Source organism: Sciurus carolinensis, chromosome 8, assembly GCF_902686445.1.
Source record: "Sciurus carolinensis chromosome 8, mSciCar1.2, whole genome shotgun sequence".
Classification (NCBI taxonomy): domain Eukaryota; kingdom Metazoa; phylum Chordata; class Mammalia; order Rodentia; family Sciuridae; genus Sciurus; species Sciurus carolinensis.
Genome location: NC_062220.1, coordinates 49,733,556 through 49,759,477, shown reverse-complemented (window position 1 = coordinate 49,759,477; position 25,922 = coordinate 49,733,556). Strand labels below are relative to the sequence as shown.

The window sequence follows — 25,922 nt, the reverse complement described above, 5'->3', positions numbered from 1 at the left end:
GTTCAATGTGAAGAAACTTTAAAAACCAAAGACATTAAGTAAAGAAATATGAAGTGTGCCCTGAAATGTCAAAAAAAAAAAAAAAAAAAAAAAAAAAAAAGAAACTATCAGCTCACTAGGAAAAGGAAAAATCAGCTTTATTAGATGGGAAAAATCACTGGGTGCAGTGGTACACTCCTGTAACCCCAGCAATGTTCAAAGCCAGCTTCGGTGACTTAGTGAGGCCCTAAGCAACTTGGCGAGACCTGTCTCAAAATAAAAAGGTTTGGGAATGTGGCTCAGTGGTTAAGCAACTCGGGGTTCAATACCTGGTACCAAAACAAACAAACAAACAAACAAAAAAACCCAAAACAAGCAAACACACAAAAAAAGAAAACCAACATCTTACAGTGTACAGGATAAACCCCCACAACAAAAAATTATTCAGCCCAAAATGTCAAAAGGGCCAAGGGTGAGAAATCTTAAGTTAAATATCTACTGAGTATGCAGCCCTCATTGATTTGGCAAACAAGACAATACTGAAACAGAATAGAGTGTAACAAATTAGATGTGTCACATAAAAAATCCTGAAGTTTTGTAAAGGAGACAAACAGCATGCAACAGAGAATCAGAAAGCTTCCTGAAGAGAGCAGGACTACATTGCTTTTGATAGCATGGAACTTGTATGGAAGGAGGAACACTGTCTTGGGGAAGAATGGCACAAATAAAAGAACATAAGTGTGAATGAGATCCATTAGAGAAAAACAGTCAGAAGGCTGGTCTGGATGACAGAGTTATAGATAAGAGGGCAAACTAACTGCATGAAAATGGTACTGGCCTAACAGTACCAGTTTATGTGTCAAAGTAGGGAAATGACTTAGATACTTAATAGTCCCTTTCACTATTAACATTCTATGGTTCTACATCAGTGGGTCTCAACTCTTCTGTGCATCCAAATGACCTGAGATATTTTTTAAAATTACAAATACTTCCAGGGTGTGGTGGTGCATGCCACTGTAATCTCAGCAGAAGAGGATCTCAAATTCAAGGCCAGCCTTAACTACTTGGTGAGGCCCTAAGCAACATAGTGAGCCCGTCTCAAAATAAAAAATTTAAAAGGTTGGGGATGTAACTCAGTGGTTAAGTGCCCCTGGATTCAAATCCTGGTACACAAAAAAATCATAACTTTTTAAATGAAATACCGATATTAACACTATATGAGAATAGGTGTTATACAGGGCACAAAATGTATGTATGTACATAGGATCTCTCTCTCTCTCTCTTTTTTTTCGGTACTGGGGATTGAACTGGGAGCACTCAACCACTGAGCCACATCCCCAGTCTTTTTCTGTATTTTATTTAGAGACAGGGTCTGAGTTGCTTAACTGAGGCTGGCTTTGAACTTGCGATCCTCCTGTCTCAGCCTCTAGGACCTCATTTTTATTAACAATAAAGATTAGAAAAGAAATCTGGATTCAAACTCTTGGTACTAGTTATCTCAAGGTTCTGGGATTATGAGTAACTTAATTTTGTTGTTAATAATGTTCCATAGGGGTTGGGGTTGTGGCTCAGTGATAGACCACTTGTCTAGCATGTGTGAGGCACTGGACTACAAATAAATATATATATATATATATATAAATATAAATGAATGAATAAAGGTATATCAACATCTAAAAATAAAAATAAATAAAAATGATCAGAAATTTTTAAAAATGTTCCATAAAACGTATGTATTACTTCAATAATTGGGCGGGGGCTGGCCTATTCTACTGATATAGGCAATTTGTGCCAGGGCTGAAGACACTTTAATCACTCAATTAAAAAAGATGCCCATTAATTAATATTTATGATTACTTCTTGACTCAAAATTTAAAACAAAGACCAAGATCACTAAATTCTTAAACAGTCATGAATGTAATGTAACAACTACATCTAAGGAGCAAGTTTATAAGAAGGTTTCTTATAAACTCATTAGGTGGAAAGTTTATTTCTATAAAATGATTAGGTTTGAATTTGAAAACACATGGAAAATCTCCTTCAGAGCTGACAGAGCACTGACCCAAGTTCTACTGGAAAGTGGTGAACGAGTGACTCCTTGGAGCCAGGTAGAAAGCCTGTTGAGGTCAAAAGACAGTCTACTTAGTGTAAAAATAAATAATACCAAGAATGGAAGGGTTGTGCTTATTTATGTTTGGCAAGACGGACAAAAAATCTAGAAGAACGGTTATAGGGAAGTGGCTTAAGATGTAAGGTGGGATCTTTATTGCAAACTCTTAAATACTGCAAACTGTTTTAACATTTTGTGCGCGGATTGGCCAGTAGTGGGTACCATGCATACAAGAGCTTTTAAGATTTCAAATAATCCATCCTTTTGCTCCCGAGCAAACTCAAATGCATTGAGACCATGTGTACCAATTTTAATTATGAAAATATGGATGCTGGGCTGGAAATGTAGCTCAGTGGCAGAGCGCTTGCCTAGCATGTATGAGGTAATTCTCGGTGCTGGGGGAGGGGGGGAAAGGATGCTGTTTCTCCACCAGTGGTTAGAAATGTGAAATACCACAACCACAACGTTCAAAAGGATAACTAACCACATAAGTCCAAGAAATCCTAACTACGTATGTGATGCAGGTATGTGCATAATTCCACTGCATATTCCGGGCACACCTCGGTTCTGTTTGGAAAGAGTTATTATTTTATGATGACCCTTTCCCGCTGGTGGGAGACGCGGCGCTCAGTCCTAGATAACCTACAAATCAAGCCTGCCCCTAGAGGTCCGAACCGCAGCAGTGCGGGGACTCTGCAATCGCCGGAGGGGCGGGGGGTGGGGGGCGGGAATACACTTTAAAATAATAAAAATATACAATTTCTCAAGAGCTTTTCCAATTTGGAGTAAGGAATATTTCTGGATGCAGAGAGAGAGTACTAGGATGTTTCAAAGCCTACTTTTACCAAAATAAAAGACGTGGATTAAGTTAACCTCGGGGCAGCACTAGACTTGGAGCAGTGCAGACCCTGCCCGGACGCGCCTGCTCTCGAGGCGCCGTCACTCCGGCCTTGGCGCAGTTCGGCAAGGTTCAGGAGACAGCCGGTACCCAGCTGAGGGGAAAGAACTCAGCGGCCGCCGCATTCCGGGAAGGCCTCGGCCACGTCGTCGACCCCAGGTCACTGTCCAGGTGTCCCGGGGCCGGCGCGTTACCTGCAGCAGGTGCAGCTGGGCCACGAGACGCCGCGGCAGATGGAGGAAGCAGTCGCGAGCGTTGGTGAAGGCCACCGTGACAGCTGCCCCGCCATCCCCAGCTCCCGCTAGACGATCGCTGCCCCACATCTTTCCAAACCACTACTCCCCGGGACCGCCCACCCTGGCACGGCATGTGACCCCAACACGCGCAGGCCGAGGGCGTTGGAGCCCGAGAAGATCGATCGGCCCCACCCCCTGCGGCTTCGCCTTCTCTCCCGCGGTGCCTCTCACCGCACGCCTGAAGTGAGCGGGACTAGCAAGCTTCTGTCACTCTTTGAACCTGTCCGCCGAACCGCTTGGGGGCGGCACCTCGCTCACCTAATTCTCATTTTCAGGAAACGATGGCCGACGCTGTCGATTCTCCAGCCAATCCTGGCTATGCCTCGACTCATCCAGCTCTCTTATTGGATAACTGGGAGCGCCCTAAGACGGATGTTGTGCTCCCTGCAATGACCAAAGCAGGCAAGATGGCGTCGAGTGACGGGAAACTTGGGAGTTTATTTGACCACCACGTCCAGCGGGCGGTTTGCGACACGCGGGCCAAATATCGAGAGGGTAGACGACCTCGCGCTGTCAAGGTAAAATTATTTCGCTTTCATTCGCTATCTTCGGGAGCTTTATATAAGCGCTCGCTTCACGCGTCCAGCCTACAAAAATAAAGGCATAAAAGTTTGCGGTCAGATCCATCCCTCTAATTGAAGAGGGGAATGAGGAACCCTGGCGTAGGGACCGAAGATTATCACCACCCCTTTGGTTAACATTAGAACGTCAGTCTCCAGAAGAGGGCTTTGTTTTAGTTCTTGTATCTTCCGTGTTTACAGTAATGTTTGTTAAACACTCAATGACTGACTATTCATTTAGTGACTATTCCCAGTAACTTCTACCGAGAACTTTCAGAATTGATGACATAAATTATGTGCATGTACGAATGTGTCACCTACTGTTATGTATAATTATGCATAGATAAAAATATTATAAAAATGCGGACTCAGGGCATTCTGTTTAGTTAGATACCTTCACATGTGGAGTGTTTTGTTTTTTTTTGTTTTTTTTTAAAGATATTTTATTTTAGATGTAAGTGGGCACAATACCTTTATTTTATTTTTTATGTGGTACTGAGAGTCGAATCCAGGGCCTCACACATGCTAGGCGAGCGCTCTACCACTGAGCTCCCAAGTGTGTTGTTCTTTATGCAGAGAGAATGGCAATTTTTTAAAATTAGTTTTGTGTGTTTCTTGCAGACAAGGATTGACCAAAGTGTTACTTCTTTTCAAATTTTGTTTTAAAAAAAACAAGGGCAGATTTGTCCTAAGCTTATTTATGAAATACACTTCTTGACTCTATTTCTTTTAGGTATATACAATCAATTTGGAATCTCGGTACTTATTAATACAAGGAGTTCCTGCAGTGGGAGCTATGAAGGAATTAGTTGAGCGATTTGCTCTATATGGTGCAATTGAAGAATATAATGCTCTAGATGAATACCCAGCAGAAGATTTTACAGAAGTTTACCTTATTAAATTTATGAATTTACAAAGTGCAAGGTAATGTGCAAATTAAGCAGCATCTTATTTCCTCTGACCATATTACTATCATTTTGGCTCCAGGTTTCTCTAGTTTATATCCAAATTACCCAGAAATTTAACATGGCATCATGCTTTTCTCATCTTTCTGCCCTCTCCCTCTCCCCAGCTCCCTACCCCCAGTGCTGGGATCTAATCCAGGGCTGTACTTATACTCAGCAGGTGTTCAACCACTGAGCCACATCCCCATCCTTTCCTGCCATAAAGCTAACCTTACCAAAACACTATTTCCATCCCCTCATTCCAAGCTAAACAACTTTCTATCCTGTAGTATGATAGATTAAAAATTGAATTTGGAATAAGTTTTCCAGTCCTACTGCTCACTTCCTTTGTCACCCTGGACAAGTTATTTAATCCTGGTAACCCTATTTTTTTTTTTCTTCTTAAAATCAATATAGTAAAAAGACCACTAGTTGAGGTTGCTTGAGGATAATATAATTCATGTAAAGGGCTTAGAATAGTGCCTTTCTGTTCAGAATGCAGTAAACCTTACCTGTTATTGTTATGGCTCTTTGTGAATTAATCCCATTTTTTGCAGATTTCTATATAAGAAAATCCTGTTCCTTTAGGCTGAATTATGCAGTACCTTAACTATTTTTATGTTAATTCCTTTTCTTATCACTAATCTGATCTAAGATCCATTCTTCCTTAGCTGTTGCCACTTACATTTCTTTTTTGTTCTACCAGTTACCCTCACAGTCATCCACTAAAGCACTTGATTTTGTGGTGTTACATGTCATTCTTAAGCTGCTTTTATATGTAATCTCACTTCCCTAATTAATTTGCCAGTTCCATAGTGTTAGGGAAGCATGTTTTCTAGAGTTTCTGTGTCTCTTACATCACCTAATATAGAAGGTTCTGTAACAAGACATCTGGATTTTGAATCCAGCTCCAGAAATTAGTGTATGAACATGGCCAAATCATATAACATCCCAATTCTTCACTTTCATTTTATGGTTGCTGAGAGATGTTAATTTAAGTGAGGCACCTATGACATTGCCTGGTATGAGTTAAATCTCAATAAATACATCATTATTTCTACATAGAGAAGTACTTAATATTTATTGTAATACTTGACTAGTCATAGCTGTTCAGTAAGTATTTATTGAATGAATACCTTTCTCTTTTATTTTCACATTGATTAGTTGTTACATATTCAGTGCTTTCTTACTTATTGAAAGTTTTACAATTACAGTATTTTAACTTAATTTTTTATGTGTGAATCTTTTAAAAATATTTTTAGTCGTAGATGAACACAGTATCTTTATTTTTATGTAGTGCTAAAGATCGAACCCAGTGCCTCACACATACTAGACAAGCACTATACTGCTAAGCTACAACCCCAGCCCTATGTGTGAATCTTATAGGAACATATTGCTGCACTAAAAAACCTAAATTAATTCTCAAGGGCCATTTAACTTAATGGAGAAAAAAACTCTATTTCATGACCACAGTTTCTATACCTTAGAATAACCAGCTGGGTCCCAAGTTGGTTGAAAGGAATCTGGATGTGTGTGGATGACTTAGCTCAAAACCTTTTAACACCACTGAAAGAGGGAAGGGAAGACTTTAAGAGTATATCTTAGATCAGTCAATACTATCTATAAACAGAGATTTAAATTCCCAACCCATAGGATATATATACATGTGCACTTAGCAAAAGCTAGACTTTGCTCCTTAGATTGTATATTAGTTAAACTTTCATCCTATGTGAATGTAGTTTAATAAGCCATGTTATGTATTTCTGTTTAGGATAGCCAAGAGAAAAATGGATGAACAGAGTTTCTTTGGTGGATTGCTTCATGTGTGCTATGCTCCAGAATTTGAGACGGTTGAAGAAACTAGAAAAAAATTAGAAGAAAGAAAGGCTTACATAGCAAGAACTACTAAGAATAAAGGTATGAAAAGCCTGTTATTAAACATCTTCTATGTGTAGGGAGACAAGTAAATGATCACAGTATTTATTAACTATAAACCTCAATGTTCTGTGCAGGGAGAGATATTTGTTCATAGAAGATTTCCTACAGGATGTGAGCAGTGGTTGAGTTTTGAAGGATAAGTAAACATTGCCCATAGGGAAGAGGAAGATACAGAAAAGTTAGCCAGGCAACATGTTTAAAAACCTAGAGGAGCTGGGTATGGTGGTACATGCCTGTAATCCCAGTGACTCAAAAGGCTGAGGCAGGAGGATCACCAGGTGTGAGACCAGCCTCAGCAACTAAGCATGTAGTGAGACCCTATCTCAAGATCAAAAACAAGGGGCTGGGGAGATAGCTCAGTCGGTAGAGTGCTTGCCTTGTAAGCACAAGGCCCTGGGTTCGATCCCCAGCACCCAAAAAAAAAAAAAAAAAAAAAAAAAAAAAGATCAAAAACAAAAAAAGGTGGGGGGTGGGTAGCTGGGGAACTGCTGAGAATTCTTGGTCAATTTTAGATATCAAAATGACCTTTAATTTGTGGATTGTATGCAGGAAAACTTATGTGTATGGAAAAGGATTTTATAAAATATTAGTGTAAAGAAAAAGACCTTTGTTCTAGTTTTTATAAGTAAGGAAACTAAAGCTCAGAAAGTTTATGACTGGTTTATATCTCTAGGATAAAATAGGGACAAAATAGGGATTAAAACCCATCTTTGGATTATCTAGAGCTCACTTTAAAATTGCTTTTTTCATTACAGTATTGGTGTTAGTAGCCTGACTTTATCTTCATTCTTTGCTCACCTTCCTCTTCAATCTTTGTAACCCTGCCCCTGACTTCAGAATTAGATTGCATTTGCACTCTGAGTGGCAGAGTGATGTAGTGTTTTTATGACTTGTTTGGCCCTAAACACTTCATTAAGCTCTTTCATTTGCAGGATTCTAGCATCTACATGGTGCATTTGCATACTTGGTCTCTCTTTTTTAAAGTCTTATTATGGAAATTTTAAAATATGCAAAGGTAGAGGGACATGAGATAATGTACCTCACAAGTATTAATGTCAACAATTGTCAATTTCATCTTTACCAGACTTCTCACATCCCACTTTGGAGGTGTGGAGGGTAGAAGAGGCAGGAGACTTGTATAGGCTCTAAAAGTGGGCCTAGCATATCGTTTGCTTTAATACTAACAAACAAAAACTAAGCAACCCAATAATGTCTTTGCAGTAGAATATTCTGAAGCTATAAAAAAAGAAACTTTCTATATGGTAACATGGAAGAACTCTAAGATCTACAGCTAAGAAAAAAATGCAAAGGTGAAAAAAATGAGCATTAGAAGTTACCTTTTCAGTGAAAAGAAAGAAGGGTAGATGGGAGGAGGAAAAGTAAAACATTCTGGACAAATAAATAAGGAAGAATAGTGATTACATATGGGAACTAGAAAACTAGGCATATTGGGAAGCAAAGAAAAGGTGAAACTTGACACTTCATGCCTTTTTGTCTTTTAAAAAAACCTTTTTAATGATTTGAACATTAGATATATATTTTGGAGAGTAATTTATTAACATTTTAAAGTTTGTTTTAAAAATTATATGATTCTGTGTGATAAAAACAATAAATGAACCATTTCTGTTTTCCTTTCCCTCAACTTTTAAATTTATAAAGAGTATTACATGACAAAGAAGAAACTGGTTCCAGAGTGTAAAAACACACAAAATTTTAGACAAGACTTAAACTCGGATGTGTCTGGATTTTGTGCAGCTGCCTCGAATGCGTCTACTGGGAACTCAGATCCTTGTCTTCCTTATTCTTGTGAATTGCCTTTATGTTATTTTGCTTCAAACTGTACTTGTTCATCTGAGGAGCATCTGAACAGAGCATCAAACTCCTATAAGGATGGTAGAAACCATAATGAAACAGTGAAGCATTGTAACCACAGTGACTCTTTGCAAAATATACATATGAATACTTTCAAAAATTCAGTACCCTGCTCTGGTACACAGAAGGCTGTAATTCCTCCTTCAGGGTCAGTTGACAGGTTTATGCCTAGGACAACACAACTGCAGGAGCGGAAAAGAAGAAGAGAAGATGATCGGAAACTTGGAACTTTTCTTGAAACAAACATGAGCAATGATGAGGTTATAATTGGACCCAAGTTACCAGACATACCTAAAGTGGACCTTCAGGATGACTCTTTGAATACAACAGCAAACTTAATTCGGAATAAACTTAAAGAGGTGGGAAATGTTTTAAAAAACTGTTTTAAGAATTTGGTGGACTGGGGTTGTAGCTCAGTGGTGAAGTGCTTTGCCTAGCATGGGTGAGGCACTGGGTTCAATCCTCAGCACCATGTAAAAATAAATAAAAGTATTGGGTCCATTTACAACTAAAAAAAAAAAGAATTTGGTTATAGGACTAAGAACTAAATGGAAAATTATTTGTGGGAACTGTAGAATTGAAATTGTTTTTGATGTGTTTGATGTGTTTTTGTACAGTTCTCTGTTAAATTAACTGAATTTGACTAGCATATGTGTTTGCTTTGATAGTAATTCTTGCTTTAAACAATGAACAGATATATTTTACATTACTGTAAATACAAAATACTACAGTCTGTGATAGTTGATTCAAGCCCCCGCCCCACCTTTTTTTATATATTTATATATTTTTAGTTGTCAATGAACCTTTATTTTATTTATTTACTTATTTATATACGGTGCTGAGAATCAAACCCAGTGCCTCCCACGTGCTAGGCAATAGTTCTACCACTAAGCCACAACCCCAGCCTCCCTCCCCACCTTTTAAAGCTCCCCAGATAGTCTTAATATGAACCAAAGTTGAGCAAGAAAATTATTAGAAATAATTTCTCTTAAATTCAGAGTTACTACAGCTTACATGAAATTATTATCTGATTAAGGATGAGGGATTGTTTAATAATAATAAAAATCCAGGGACTGGGATTGTGGCTCAGTGGTAGAGCATTCTCCTGGCACATGTGAGGCACTGGGTTCAGTCTTCAGCACCACATAAAAATAAGTAAGTAAAAATAAAGATACTGTGTCCATTTACAACCCCCCAAAAATTGTTTTAAAAATCCGCAGGCAGTTTTTATGCTTAAGCCTTCTTATGTTTTTCAGTTTGTGCTGCCACCTTACTTTAGGTACAGCTGAACTGAGGCATAGATATAGATATAGATACATAGAAAGCCAACTTAAAGTCTGAATTCTAGATACAGAACTATTAGAACAACAAAAAAAGTGAGAAATATTCAGGACAATTTACCACAATTTCTATTAATTTTCTATTTTGAGTGAAAACTGCTTTACTCCATTTTGACTTATCCCCACTTTTTCTGATGTGTTTGGTGTTCATTTTTCCTCTAGGATATTGAGAATGTTACCATTTTCTTACTTTTCCAAAATTTTTATCCCCCCAAGCATCCATGTCTCTAAATCTTTGAGAGATTATCAGAAGGGGAAAATTAGGATATCTATCTGTATCTGTAAAATAACAAGTGACTTTAGATCTATAAAAGAATGTTGAAGGAGAGTATATGTTCATTTTTCTTTATCCTTTTTTTTTTCCCCCAGTTCTTGGTATTGAACACAGGACCTCACACATGCTATGGAAATGATCTGCACCCCCAGCCCTCCCTCCAAATCTTTTCTTGATAAATGGCTTAGAAAATTTTATTCCCATTAATGTTTGGAGTGAAAACTTAAGTGTCTAGGTTGTAGGTTGTACCTTGTACCTTGAACTTGAGCTAACTCTACCTCAAAAGTGGTGGTAAGGATTGTTGTATATCCAACCTCTCCTAGCAACTTATTTATACTTAATACTACAAAAACTAAGTTTTAGTGGTTCTTTTTTTCTTCTTAAACTAGGTAATTTCATCCGTGCCAAACCCTCCAGAGGATAAGTTGGAAGATGTGCCTACAAGTCGTCCATTAAAACAAAGAAGAAGAATATAAATTGCCAGGAGCAAGTTAGTATTTTCTAACGAGAATATTTATTTTATTTTTTGTCTTTTAATTCTTTAAGAGGTTTTGCAGGTGTATTTTTTAATGTACACCTTCTTGTTATTCAAACTATTGTCTATTACAGTTTCATCTTTGACATATACTTAATATTGCAGAAACTTTTCTTTTGTATAACATTACCTTTCATGTTACCATAACTGTATGTAAATTAATTGAAGCAAATATGAAAACTTTATAATACAAATAAAGTTAGGCAACCAGGATCTGTTTCTGATTTTTAATACAAGTATTGAGTTATTCACAATTAAAAACTAGAAGTCATGATATTTTTGAATGCTAGGGTTTCAAAATGAAGACAATTCTGTAAAGCAAAAAAGTTAACAAATTAGAACAAAAGTTGAAATTAAAAGTTTACACTTTCGTTAGTTTTTAAAAATTTACTTGATCTGTGGCAATCAAAAAGCAATTCAGTTTTGAATATTCTAGACTTCTTACAATATACTTTTGGCATATTCATGCTTTTTTCTCTTGTTAGAGGACCACATAATTGGAAATCCAAGTTTGTCCAGGCTGTTTCCATTTTCTTTACTGATAAAAATAACTTGAGAAGGCCTATACCATATGGTGTCTGTTTTTCACTTTTCACTGTCCTTAGAAGTCTCTTGCCTAGTGAATTGAATTTGAACATATCAGTTAATAAGGTTTACCTCAGTTATGACCTGTGGATCCAAATTCACCATGATGCTTTTAAGCAGTGGACAGTTCTGAAAGAAGCTGCAGGCAAGTAGTTAGACTCTACTTCCTTGTAAGGTAATTAGATCTGATTTTTGCCTAAATCTCAGGTAAAAGCATAAAATCATAAAGAACAAATGCTGTCTAGATCAGTCTTTTCAGACTATTAGGTGCTGTGAATCTCCACCTCAGGATCTTGCCAAAATGCAGATTCTGATGGTGGTGGGGAAGGGAAATGGGGGATTGTTTAATGGGTATAGAATTTCAGTTTTGCAAGATGGAATTATGGAGATTGTATGACTTTGTGCACATAGTTGACACTACTGAACTGTACACTTAAAAATGGTTGAGAGGGTAAATTTCCTGTTGACTGTATTTTATGACAATCTGAAAAATTTCCTAAAGGGAGCCATTAAGATAGATTCTCTATACCTGAGCGGGTTTTTGTGACTGTAAAGAGGCCAATTGTAAGGAGGCTAGCTGCTTCCCCATTCCACCAGTGTACACAATATTTGATCATGATGAGAAAGAAAGAAACCTTTCTTGTGTCAGGTGGGGGGCAGAGGGGGAATAAATGCTGATTCAGTTGGTATTGGATAGGGGCTGAAATTCTGCATTTTTCACAAGTTCTTAGGAAATACTGCTGCTAAAGCAGACCACACTTTGAATGGCAAGGCTCTAGGTAGCTGTGTGAAAGATCAACTGTCTGGGAGAGGCTGAAGAATTTTGGGTATTCTATATCCTAAGTTTTTACTCCAGTCCATCCCATTTATGCTGTTGCTCTTTTCACCCATCAGTCTCTTAAAATTGGAAACTTACCTTTCACACATTGCTTTTTTCTACACATTTCCAGACAAAACTAAAATGTGGGGTCTGGGGAATAAACTGCAGTGGGACAAATAAGAGAAATGAGCTGAGATGCTAAGGATAATTAGCAACATGCAAGTTAATTTGCAAAAATCACCCTATAAGTTACTACAGAAAATAAAAGAGTTACTTCCTACATCAGGTTTGAAAAGTACAGTTGATCAAAGGAAGAATAAGGAAATTTTATGAGCCAAATCAATTCTAGGTTGATTCATTCAGCTCAGAAAATTTGTAAGACTCATACATGAACATCTCTCTTGAGCACAAATAAAATGCTTAAGTACTATACATGCATCCAAAATTTTAAAAACTTATTGACAATAATTGATTTGAAAGACACCATGTGTTCTAGCAGTTTATGATGGGTACTTGCTGAATCCACTTTATTCAGTGTTCTTATTGTTTAAGATAGCTAACATATTCATGTTTTGGTATAGGAAAATACCATACTTATGTGAAACAGGAACTGTGTGGTCAAGGTTACAAGTTCCAATAAAAGTCTGTTGAATATAGTTACTGAAATAGTACCTAGGATTTTCTTAGGGTTGGAAACTGGAATGAGGCCACTTTACGTATGATTGGCTGAACTTCAGCAATGGGTTGCAGCTATGGAGATCAGAGTCTAGCAAGTACTACTTTCTGACCCTTTAAAAATATTCCCTGAAGCTGGACATAGTGGCATACACCTGTAATCCCAGCTGCTTGTGAGGCAGGGGGATTATAAATTCCTGGGCAACTTAGACCCTGTCTCAAAATAAAATAAAAAGGACTGGGGTATTTTCTGCATTTGCATGGGTTAATCTCTGGTACCATAAATAAATGAACAGATAAATAAGATTGGGGCTATAGCTCAGTGTTTGCCTAGCATGTGTGAACCTTGGGTTTGATCACTGGATATACATCTGTCTTTATCTCTCTGTCTCTCATACTCACACACACATACACACACACACACGTACAAGTTCCCTCACAAATATGAGATTTTGATACTTGTATATACCTGTGTTTCTGGCAAACATGGGCCAAACACCTCCAACAGAAGTCTGTCTTCTCTCACTGCTTTTTCAAAGTCTGCAAAAGATATCTTGCCATCGTTGTCATAATCCTAGACAGGAAGATGATTTCTTGCTAAGTAATATAGAGCTATTTTAAATGTTGCCATGGAAAATAGCCGTCTAGACTAAAATGTTTACCAAATAAAACTATAAATTCACACTTTTGAAAACTGTACATAAATCAGAAGTCCCTTCTTGTTTATGGAGACCACTTTATTTTATTTCTGTTATTCTAATAGGCATCTCCAAATCAACTTAGAGATATAAAATTTAGCCTTATCTTTAAAATACAGTTGAATTGGGGAAATAAAAAAAAATCAGATGAAGTCTATTATGCTCCTTTTGCGATGAAATAGTTGAATCAGAGCAATGATTTTCAAGCTTAATTTTTTTTGTAGAACTTGTTCCTCAAAGGATCTCTTATTTGGGAGCCTATTAGGTAAACAGAAGTAATTTGCTTTGTTAAGGAGCAAGTCACCAGGAGTTACAGCAGTAACTGCTCAGGATAGACTGGAGTCATAAAATTGAGCCTGCAGATCACTGCTGGGCTTAAGGATGGTTGAAATCTGGATAGGTAGAGGGGCCACCTGAATTGATAGCAGGGTGTAAGTCAGTAAAGCTTTCATGACAGGGCTTAGGAGAGATTACACATATCATTCAGGGTAGGGAGTCAGGGGAACTTGTGTGTAGATTATGGATGCCTTTAACTGCTTAATTGAGTTGGGTCAGATGAGATGAGTCTTTGTTTTAATTCACTTCTGGGCATGACTTCATCAGGGTTGCTGAGAGTCTTTTTTTTTTTTTTTAAACTGTAGATGGACACAATACATAAATTTCATTTATTTATTTTTATGTGGTGCCGAGGATCAAACCCAGTATTTCACACATTAGGCAAGTGCTCTACCACTGAGCTACAATTCCAGTCCATAGTCTTAATCTAGAGAAAAATTTGAATACATTGTCAGAAAAAAGCTAATTACATAAACATTTCCTTGCATAAAAGAAGGGGGTGGGTGGTGCTAGGGAACCTACTGTCTCTAAAGAAGCGATCTACACTCAGCTCTTGCAGCAAATTCAGAATATTTCTGAAAGAGGAGGGTACTCTGAAGTCTGCCTTAATGGAATCTGAGGTTCCAAAGGTTCCATCCTTGGTTGCTTTCCTGAGTTTCAGAGTAATGTCAGTGACCTGGGCCAGCGCTGCCTTGGCTTCACAAAACCTCACTGCATCCAGTTTACAGTGACAGTAAGAAAAGGGTAGAAGTCAGTGTGTCCATAGAAAAGGTATTGGTCTTATTGAAAGATGAAAATTGTACCAGGTTTTCTGATGTGATCTTAGGTAAACCTTCCTATACTTCAGTTTTTGTCATCTGCAAAATAGAGATAGTAGGATTTTTTGAGGATAAAATGAATCAATAAATTAAAGCTCTCTGGGGCTGGAGTTGTGTCTCAGTGGTAGAAAGCTTGCCTGGCATGTGAGGCCCTGGGTTTGATACTCAGCACCACATAAGAATAAATAAAATAAAAAGATCCATTGACAACTAAAAAAAAAAAAAAAAAAAAAAAAGCTCTCTGGAGGGCCTGGCACATAGTAGGTATTCTGTAAGGGTCAGATATTTTTTTTTTTTTTTTTTTTTTTTTTTTTTTTTGTGGTACTGGGGATCGAACTCAGGGCCTTGTGCTTGCGAGGTAAGCACTCTACCAGCTGAGCTATCTCCCCAGCCCAGGGTCAGATATTTTTATTATTTTTACTTTGTTGTAATGAATACTTAGATGGATTGTAGCAGAAAGATCATGAAGACAAAGTAGCATCCAATTTCATATGAACTGAATCTGGCCTCCCCCTAAATTAATGATGTTTTACTAATAGTAAAATATTTTAAACAATAATGTTTATTTTGTATAATGATAAGTTAATCCCCCATAAATATTTATTGAGCACCCACTATCAGCCAGACACTTACAGATGAGCCAAGATGGAATCATGAGATGAATAGAGCAGACTAAACCAAAAGACCTGCTCTCATAAAAATAATATTCATTAATGTAATTTAAGGAAATTAAATTTCTTAAGCTTCATGCAACATCTTGATTGAATATGATGCATTACAGTTTTTCATTCTTACCATTTTCTTGATTGTTATATCTACCAATTCTTTTACTCCTTCATCATTCTCTTCTTCAGATGATTGATATAGACTGTTCTTCAACATGTCAAATATTTCCTCTCGAGAAATATAACCATCTCCATTCAAATAATAAACTTCAAAACAGACTTTTTAAAACATAAGAAGTTTAAAGACTTGGATAAGAACAGATAAATACCATTAGTCTTCTTAATTATTTCTACATAAGATACCAAAGGGGAAAAACAATTTATCTACCATTCTATTACTGATAGTAATATGGTAGGGAGATTTTAGAGTAAAGAATCTTTGTCTTTAGATATTTCAAGCAATTTGTTTCCTTGAAAATTGCTATTTAAAATTATTCCTATTCTCTTTCCAGGGTTCATCTCCCAAAATCCTGATACCAGAGTAGTAAAACATAGGAAGTAAACATCACCCTAACAAGACAGACGGGAGCTGCTGTTAGGAAGAGAATCAGGAGACTGTCCTCTTTGCAACTCTAATGTTGTTTTTAATAAGTGAATGGCTCCATTTATAACACTCCTACCTTTGGGCTTGCACTGTCTTCAAACATTTTCCTGCGTTCCTTCTGCTCAGTTGTCTAAACCGACTCTAACAGCAGATATTAGTGTCCAGTGGTTAGTATGTGTTTTAAGTTCATCCTGTGTCAACCCTCATGTTTTCTTTGGTGAAAAGATGGGTGGCCTTAGAATAACACATGAGCTTCCCCACATCAGGGCCTATTTCCTGCCCTGCCCAGAAGCATCCTCCGAAACCTCAGCCCTACCAGCTGATCAGAGTTGACACAAGCCTGACCCTTAGCTGCTGTTTTTAGTCAGGGCCGTAAGCTGAAGTCTCATTCTAGGGACATTTGAGCGTTACAGATCCAGGGAAGGAAATGACTGGGGACTCTTCCATGACCTGACAATTGCGCTGCCCATTTCATCTGTTCTGTTTTGTTTTGTTTTTTTCAAGCCGTCATGAATTAATTTTTTTAAGTTTGTTCTAGAAAACACTGATTTCATATTTTTAAATGTATACGCATTCACTACAAAATTGATGATATGTATTATTAAGGCAGTAATTCCATCTTACACTTCAGCTTTTCTTCAAATGTCCCTCGAAGAAACACTGATAGTCCTTTAACCCACTCTTTGGCATTTATGTAGTTATCATTGTCTTTGTCAAATGCAGAAAAAACTAAAAGAAAATGAATGTTAGTATATTGTAATTAAGATGTTTTATAATTTGTGTGTGTGTGTGTGTATGTGTGTGTGTATGTGAATAAATAGAAAAAATTCTCCCAGATTGAGGAGGAAAAGAAAGCTTTGGTCCCATCAACCAGAAAGTGTCAAAATTACTGGAAATCTGTTCCCCCCATATATTTAAAACAAAAAGTCATTCTGTTCCATGAGCAAGAATGTTCTTCATTTGTGATGTTATTCAGTCACTCTGGGCCAAAAAGACAATGTAGCTAATCAGTGACATAATTTTTATTCTTAAAAAATGGAGAAAATTTGTTCCTATGATGCTAGGTAGTCTGGTGATGTGAAGTGGTGAAAATTTTGCTCTAAAAAGTTACCAGGGGCTGGGGAGTTAGCCTGGGACTGGGGAGTTAGCTCAGTCGGTAGAGTGCTTGCCTTGTAAGCACAAGGCCCTGGGTTCAATCCTCAGCACCCAAAAAAAAAAAAAAAAAAGTTTCCAAAACTACTTAAAGGTGAATTACTAAAATAATACAATATTTTAAAAATTGCCAATGAAATCTTGTATACTGTAGAAGATAAAATGTTATTTATTCTTTTGGAGAGGATGAATATGTTATTTTGATTATGGTGATGGTTTCACAGATATATATATACATATATATGTCAAAACTTACCAAATTATTCACTTTGAAGATTTATTACTGAAACTAATGGAATTACATTATTTCTTGTTTCAAATAGTATTTTTTTTCTTTGATTCCCAATGTAAATAGTCATTACTTTTATACTGACTTATATATTCTCCATTTTATGAGGAAAAAGGTCAGTGAATAATTTGTCTATAAGATGTAATTCCAAAGACATCATGGTTAAAAGACACAAGCTGCTTCTCTTTTGAATAGTATTGTTAGCTTATTAATTTATTGCTGATTATTTCTCAAAGTTGTACAGCTTTGAGATGTGAAATTCTGAGTGAATTTGTATTAAAAAGCCTCCTTTCAAATGGATGGAATTGGAGGACATCATGTTAAGCGAAATAAATCTGACACAGAAAGACAAGTAGTATCACACATTTTCTCTCACATGTGGAAACTAAAAAAAAAACTCAAAGTAGAAGAGGTGCTTAGGAAAGGGAATGATATTAGAAGGAAGGGTGGAGGAAGGCGAGCAAGAGAGACTGTAGAAGGGGGGTGGACATGATCAAAGCACAATATGGTAGGTAGTTGTTAAAAAAACCACCCTCACAAACCATTACCTATTTGGCATTGAAAAAATTCATTCTCTGTTGAAAATTGAATACATATGTAGTTTTCATCTAAGATTGGCATGTTTTAGTCTGTTAATGACTTCTTACCCCTATTCATCAATATATCATCAGTCATTCCAAATATGTTGTGCAGGATCCCTCGAAATTTATTACGATCTAGCCCAGTATTTCCAGATTTCCAACCAGTTCTTCCCACCAAGCTGTGAAAGAGTCTTATGAGACATTCTACTTCACTTCTTTTGACTGTAAAATGAAAATACAAACAAATGCAACTTAGATTTAATCATTGAATTATTCAACCCAATTAAATATATTTTACTAATCAGCTATTTTGTTTCTATGATGCAAAGTTGTCTGAAGATAGGGGGAAAAAAAGTATAGTACAGCTGTGTGTGGTGGCACACCCTTGAATCCCAGCAGCTGGGGAGGCTGAGGCAGGAGGATCTGAAGTTCAAAGCCAAACTTAGCAAAAGTGAGGTGCTAAGCAACTCAGCGAGTCCCTGTCTCTAAGTAAAATACAAAATAGAGCTGGGAATGTGGCTCAGTGGTCAAGTGTACCCGAGTTCAATCCCTGGTACCTCCCTCAGCCCCCACAAAAAGTAGGATACAGAATTCTGACTTAAGCTAACTCAAATTCATTAGACAGTATGTAACTGCTAAATTATGTTATATAATGCTCACTAATATAGACATGTAAAGAAAGCAAAATTGGTATGGTAGGGAGGAGTTGGGTCATTTTCATGAGAGAAGTAGACTTTGGACCTTGAAAGATGTGTATAGTGTTTATTTAGGAAGGAATGTGTTGGAGGCAGTAAAGAAGTGAATTTTATGGAAATTCACCAGCATTAATGAAAAGTGGAATTGGGGTTGAGATTGAACATGCCTTAATGGGAGTTGGGAAGAAGTGAAAGGGTGGCAGAGGATGGGCTGATGGGGGAAGGGTCTTTATGCCTGGGTCCAAGGAATAATGTTTGTTGTACAGGAGCAGTGTTTCTCATAGTGTTCCTTTTTGGACCACATGTGAGAATTCACCCCTTCTCCTCTTCCGTATGCTTGTTAACTATGCAGGTTCTTAGGACTTGCTCCAGATCAAAGTCAGAATTGGTAACAGTAAGCCCAGGAATCAACTTTTTTTTTTTTTTTTTTTTTGTAAACAAATGGGATACAACTTGTTTCTCTGGTACATGAAGTAGAGGCGTACCATTTGTGTAATCATACATTTACCTAGGGTAATGGTGTTTGATTCATTCTGTTATTTTTTTCCTTCCCCCCACCTCTCCCACCCCTCTTTTCCCTCTATACTGTCCCTCCTTCCTCCATTCTTGCCTCCTTCCTCCCCCGCCCCAGGAATCAACTTTTAACCAAGAACTCAGTTGACCCTTTTATATCCCAGGGATTGAGAATTTGAGTAAAGACTTTGGAACAAGAGATCAGGGGTAGTCAAAATGGTTTAGGAAAATTCATCTGGCAACGTTGTATCAAAGGAGAAAAGCGGGAAGCCTGGAAGCCAGGTGTGGAGTGACAGGGCTTTGGCTAAGGAATTGGAAATAAGGACAGAAAACCTGGGAGGGAGCCTGAGATGCTGCTGAGAACCAGCAGGGCTTTGCAAATACCAGATTAGTCCTTTTCAAACTGAAGTTTTATTATATTCACATACATGGATCTTGCTCCAGATTTAGTAAAATGCTGTTTTGAAGAAGTCCACAGGTAATTCTGATGTACTGTCAGAATTGAGAATCCAGGGATTAGATTTCATGGGTTGGGGACTCGAGTTGTTAAGTATCTGATTTCCACTGTGTTCCTGATCCTAAGTTGCTAAGAGACTCCGACATATCATATAGTTACTTTATATCTTAATGTCCTCCTCTGTGAAAACTGGGTATTATCCTGGTGATCTCTGAGATTCCTCAGTCTCTAAAAGACAAATTCTATGAATCAAAGATGACTTGAGAGAACTAGAAGAATTAGGAGTGAAAGCTAGTTACTGTTTTTTGCTTTTCTCCTTTTCCTTCTTCCCTCCTTTTCAGCCCTTCCTTCCTGGCCCCTCCTTCCTTTTTATCAGGGGAAAGTGAGGAGAAAGAATAATTTTAGTTGCAGACTTTGAGATGATTTTAGGCTACCCAAGTGCCATCAATGACAATATATAGCAAATATTCAGTTTACAAGAGGGTTTCTATGTAGTCAGAAAAAATGACTTGGTTCTCGAGGCACTGATTGATAACTGAAAGAATAAGCAATTATGTAGATGCCTCAGTACTATTTTATGAACCGAATTAGATTCTCTGGCTTCTTAATGTAATTTCACACTATGACAGTGAAACCCTGAAATAGGATGTAAAGGTTATTTTTAGTTATCCCATAAGCATTAAGGACTTCCTGTGAACCAGGGAAGGAGGTGTTCCTGTCTTCAAGGCTGTTACAATCTGGTCAAGATTTAATTAAGTATGATAAAGTAATACAGCCCCTGTGATTATGACCCAAAGAAAGGGGTAGTCAACTGGGGGGATTAATCTCTGTGAGAGATTTAGAAGGGTCCTAAGAAAGAGACATGTCTTGGGTGGAGTTCTCTCAAAGAAGCAGGCATTTACTAGAGGAGGCAGCTTAAAGGCTCAGGGGCATATTCTGAGAGCTGTGGATGGTTCAGTGTGGCCAGAATTGTTTGATTATACTGAAAAATTTTGACTGGAAAGTTATCAGATTTAAGGAAAATTGCTTTGGCAATAGAATTTTTTTTTTTTTTTTTTGTACCATGGGTTGAAGCCAGGGGTGCTTAATCACTGAGCCACACCCCCAGCCCTTTTTTTGTATTTTACTTAGAGACAAGGTCTCACTGTGTGGCTAAGTGTCTTGCTAAGTAGCTGAGGCTGGCTTTGAACTCGAGATCCTCCTGCCTCAGCCTCCCAGAGCTGCTGCCTAATGATCAGTTAAACCAAGCAACATGAGATGATTAGGTTTTGAAAAAGTCTCCAGTGTTATCTAATACCTAGAGTGAAAATTTGGAATACTTGGCTACACTTCCAGAGATTTTTAATACACCAAGGTGGTTTTTCATTTTTCAATACAAACCTTTTTGATTCTGATGGTGTAATTAAATCCTTGGAATTATTATATTGTTAGCTATACTTGGAATAAGTATATACTCAGGCTTGACCACAGAATGCGTGGGCCTAGTGTACAATGAAAATGGATGTCCCTTGTTCAAAAACTGTCAGCAATTGAATATTAAATTACAAATGGGGCCCTGTCAGAATGCACAGCTTGCATACCAGTGAGGCCATACATCTTGAAGTGATTATTTACCTGTTTCCCCACTAGACTTAAAGGTCATTATTTGGAAAAGGGATGAGAATAATTTGTGCTCTAGAGAAGCACCATCCAATGGAGCTCTCTAAAATGTTTTTTATCTGTACTGTCCAATTTGGTAGCTGTCACCCACATATTGATGTTGATCACTGAAAAGTGACTAGTGTAATCAAAAAAACGTTTTTTAAAAAAGTTTTTCACATATCAAGTAGCTAGTGACTACCATATTAGACAGTGCAACTCTGGAGAGCAGAACAGATTAATAGGTACAAATTACATTAGCCCCAGAACATAAAACCATTCTAGATCTGTCTGAAAAAAAAAAAAAAAAATTGGCAATTGCTGTGTGGAAAGAACTTCCTTTGTGAGGTCATTGAAGGTAACTAGCTTTCTGAGGAAAGTCACATGGTAGAAGCTGTCTGGAATAGAAGAACCCTTTTGGTCAATGACTAAATTATGACAATTCCCTCCTGAGGTCTAAAACCAAAGCCCAGGAAAAACCACTTCAACATTCTGCCACATAGGACAATTAGAATTTTATATATCAAAAGAAACAATAAAGTCAAACTCTCTTTTTTTTTTTTTTTCTTTTCAGTGCTGGGGATTGAACCCAGGGCCTTATATTTGCAAGGCAAGCACTCTACCAACTGAGCTATCTCCCCAGCCTAAGTTAACCTCTCGAGGTCAAGGCAATACTCCCTGTTAGCTCCCCCACTCCTAACCACTAACAACCAAATTCCAGTCATGACGAAGATCAGCATCTATCCTGGTCTCAACTGCAATGACTCAAGAACTGAGCTAAATTTAGGAAGTTTTTATTGTGTACTGTGTGAGAGAGCTGCATGGAAAGAGCACAAGGACTTTCTGTAATGCTTATCAGTAGGAATAACTTGAGAACTAAAGATAATATTTGAGTGCAGTCTATAGTATTAGACTGAACATCAACTTTGCCTAAACCAGAAAAGTCCACTAGTTGTGTAACTTTTGATAAAAACATCTTAGACTTGGTTTCTATATCTGAAAACTGGGAAAAATATTATCTACTTCACTGGGTTTGTCCTTAGAGTTTAAAGATGAATATAAACCATTTAGTAGTGTCTCATTAAGGAAGAGCTCAGTAAACATAAGCTATTTGTGATCAGAGTATTAAACAGTTGTCCTTTATTAACCATTCATTCAGGGCTTGTTTTTGCACAGGAATTAGTGTCAAAACTTTGAGAAAATGGATGCAACATATTCCTTTTTTCACAGAATCTTCTTTGTAGACTGTATGAGACATGGTTCTGATCAAGTATTACATATTCCTATCTACAGATCTCAGGGAGTTGCTTTCAAATAACATATAGTATTAAACACATGGCTAGCAGACACTGCTAAAAATAACTTGATTAAGATGGGTGAATTGGATTTTAAAAGTATGAAAATTTTCTTTTGGATGTTATAAAACAGGCTCCATTAAGAAAGCAGGAGGGCTGTGGCTGTGGCTCAGTGGTGGAGCACTTGCCTAGCATATGTGAGGCACTGGGTTCAATTCTCAGCACCACATATAAATAAATTAAATAAATGTCCTTTAACAACTAAAAACTTTTTTTAAAAAAGCAGAAAAATGATAGTGTTTATTACATTCAGCACTGGCTAAATCTACAGGACAGATTTTAAGGGTTATATATAAGCAGGATTGGTAAACAGATCCTTAGAAGTGCCTGAGGAACTTTGATCATTTAAAACCCAAATGGAATAAAAGAAAACCGAGTTAAGGCTTCAGTGGAAGTCTTAGGTGGTATTATTCTGAGGTCACACAAAATGAAATGTAAGATTTCCACAATGGGCCTGAAATTATTAATGAGTCTGTGGCTGAAAGTAACTTCATGAATGTCTAACGGATTGAGAATTGTCAGTCAGGACTTTGAGTCATGTCTAAGAAACAAAACTCATAAGATTCCTTGTTATGATTAATTCATGGCAAGGATTAAAAAGTGTTACATTGAACTAGCTTTAATAAGCAAATATTTTGTGTGTGCAAAGCCCTGCTATTTTTTAAGTATTTCAAGTAGCTATGTATCTCTATTAATTCTGAAGTAGAGCAATCATCTGCCATTGAGTTTTCTGCCAGAAAATTCAGGGGACTGTACAAAGCAAATCTTTATACTTAAAATTTTTTTACTAAATTTCAGTATGACTAAAATATAATTGGTCCTTAGTTGTCAGATAACCCTTATATGATGTCATGTAAGTCCTCAAGTTATTCTTCTCATATAGCCAAATACATTTTAGGACACCCAATGGTTAAAATATTTTGTGTTAAGTATAGCATAATTGCTTAAACATCTATTTTTAAAATAGCCAAAATAGATATTAGAGGGAATCTATTTTAGGTTTATAAAGCCCTTGTTAATGTCCAACTAATATGTCTACCAATTTTTCAATTCGATTGAACCAATATTCAGGCAGTATTGGAAGTCTGGTCAGTACTTACAGCCCTTGACAGTTTTACTGATGGGTTCCACCAGTTTCTTCACAGTCCTCTGGTTCATGTTGATCGTGGCTGCAGCACACGACAACGCTCCCTAGATAGTCAAGCTCCGAGTCTAGGTGTCTTGAGCTACACTAATAACACAGTCCACTACTCCAATCCCAGCATAGAATGTGACCACGGCAACTACCCAGCAACCAAACAAAAGCTTTTCAAGCAGTTGAAAAAAATATGCAACAATGGTTGTTACCACTTGGGATATATGCAGGAATTTCATTAAGGTTATTTTGACCTGAAACATTATAGTAATTCTAACATCTTTTCTTTTGGGCAAAATATCACTTAAAGTAGTATTTCATATTATTGCCATTTATACTCTCAGCACAACTTGAAAATATTTTTCCTCTTTATTTGAACATAAAATAACTAAGATTACAAAGACCTTATTAAGTTGAAATAATTTTTCAGGGTATTAACATTTCCTTCAAAGGTTGTAACTATGACCTTCTCTAAACTCTAACCAAGCACCCTTATGAGACCCAAATAAGAGGCTTCAACCTGGGAGCTTCTAGGATGTACAAACCCACTTTCATAGCTCCAATTTAGACCTGACTAGCAGGAAAACATGGTAGGACCATGCCAAAGCTGAACTAACTCATGTCTGTTGTAAAATTCCAGTAGAGAGAACAAGCATCTCTAGTCAAGCATCTTCTAGTCTGCTGGCCTTCACTGTGGTAAGGCAAGAAAATATACTAAAATGATATCTAGAATTTTGGATGTATAGTCTTTTGGTACTAGGGATTGAATCCAGGGCCTCAATGAATGCTTAGACAAACATTCTTACCACTGAGCTACATCCCCAGCCCTAAGATTCAATATTCTTACCAATTTGGGTGGGATGGGTCTTGGGGATTAAACCCAGGATCTCATGTGCTACCACTAAGCTATACCCTCACCCCCTGACTAAATTTTTAACATAAAAATTAGTTTTAAGCCAGGTGTGATACCTGTGATCCCAGCTACCTGGGAGGATTATAAGTTCAAAGCCAGTCTCAGCATCTTAGTGAGGTCCTAAGAAACTTAGTGAGACCCTACCTCAAAATAAAAATAAAAGAGGGCTGGGGACATGTTTCAGTGGTTAAGCACCCCTAGGTTCAATCCCTGGCATAAAAACAAAAATTTTAAAACAAGGCAAATAATGGGGGTGGGGGGAGGGTAGGGAGCGGGGTAAGATGTTCTCTCAAAACCTTCCTTGCAAAAATACTAGATACATGCTCATAGGTTTTAAATTTAAAAAGTTCTGATGGCATTTCTCACTTGGTTTCCCTGAGTTTAGTCTACTGTTCATAATGAAAAGATAGAAAATTAATTTTTAGCACATCTTAAATGAAAAAAATATGAACCTGTATTCTGAATAAAATAAAGATATTTTTATGGTATTTCAAATACCTAAAAATACTGAGGACAACCAAGGAAATTCAAAGTGACCGAAATAAGTAGCACTGGTATAGTCAATTTTTCTACAGACACTCATCAATTTCTGGCAGTTATCCCAGGACCATTATCCAAACAACATGCCTTGTGTTTCTAAAATTGGTGTTCAGTTGCTCAAGAAAGACAAAGGGTGGTTTGGTGGAAGGAGGAAGAGATATTATCCTGTACACTGTAGTTAATGACGGAATAAACATAAATGACAGCGTTACTCTGTCAAATATTTTCTATACCTTATTGGAAGACTGTTAAGATTACCAGTCAGAGAAACAATGAAAACAGGTGTATTCTAGACAGTCAACAGTCTGAAAAGTATAGGTTTTTGTCAAATCACACTGTTCTCTTTTCCCCAGCCTAATAAACAGTTGCTTCTAGTGAGACAGGACTATTGTATTCTGGACCAGTCTATAAAGCTATGCTTCTACATTCATAGCAAAACTAACCAACAAATGACCTAATAAACTTCTTTGGCATTTTCATAAACAATTTTCTTTTGGAATATAAAATGTCCCTCGAAATCTCTGTGTACTTGATCACAGGTGTATTCTATTAGGAAACAGCATACAGTCTTAAGCATAAAATCTAAAGAAATTTCCAAGAAATGTGTCACTTTCATAGTTAAAAACTTGTAGGGGCTGGGGATATTGCTCAGTTGGTAGAGTGCTTGCCTCGTAAGCAAGCACAAAGCCCTGGGTTCAATCCCCAGC

General features: G+C 37.2%; 3 protein-coding genes across 5 annotated transcripts in view; 1 reads left to right on the top strand and 2 right to left on the bottom strand.

Moving 5' to 3' along the window:
* Positions 1–3,323, bottom strand: part of Pex1 (peroxisomal biogenesis factor 1) — a 46,298-nt gene extending 42,975 nt beyond the window's left edge. For both annotated transcript variants that reach the window (XM_047562179.1, XM_047562180.1), the window contains exon 1: positions 3,182–3,323. In XM_047562179.1, the coding sequence (XP_047418135.1) occupies positions 3,182–3,310 (129 nt within the window). In that variant the 5' untranslated portion in view covers positions 3,311–3,323. The remainder of the gene's footprint in view (positions 1–3,181) is intronic.
* A 337-nt stretch (positions 3,324–3,660) lies between these two features.
* Rbm48 (RNA binding motif protein 48) lies at positions 3,661–11,284 on the top strand. Its single transcript, XM_047562691.1, has 5 exons — positions 3,661–3,801; positions 4,577–4,767; positions 6,559–6,704; positions 8,385–8,956; positions 10,601–11,284. The coding sequence occupies exons 1-5, from the start codon at positions 3,673–3,675 to the stop codon at positions 10,685–10,687; spliced, it is 1,125 nt and encodes a 374-aa protein (XP_047418647.1). The 5' UTR covers positions 3,661–3,672; the 3' UTR covers positions 10,688–11,284.
* On the bottom strand, positions 8,244–24,748 carry LOC124991857 (EF-hand calcium-binding domain-containing protein 1-like). 2 transcript variants are annotated; one of them, XR_007109964.1, is made up of 8 exons: positions 23,728–24,748; positions 18,036–18,191; positions 16,572–16,676; positions 15,474–15,622; positions 13,296–13,400; positions 11,404–11,470; positions 8,706–8,779; positions 8,590–8,607 (listed from the first exon to the last, which is right to left on the bottom strand). XR_007109964.1 is itself a non-coding variant. In XM_047562690.1 (7 exons), exons 1-6 carry the CDS (start codon positions 23,783–23,785, stop codon positions 8,747–8,749), a joined length of 606 nt encoding a protein of 201 aa, XP_047418646.1. In that variant the 5' UTR covers positions 23,786–24,748; the 3' UTR covers positions 8,244–8,607; positions 8,706–8,746. The 2 variants fall into 2 exon arrangements, 1 of the variants encoding a protein (XP_047418646.1); XM_047562690.1 differs by lacking the exon at positions 11,404–11,470 and having other exon boundaries at positions 8,244–8,607.
* Positions 24,749–25,922: the final 1,174 nt, after the last annotated feature.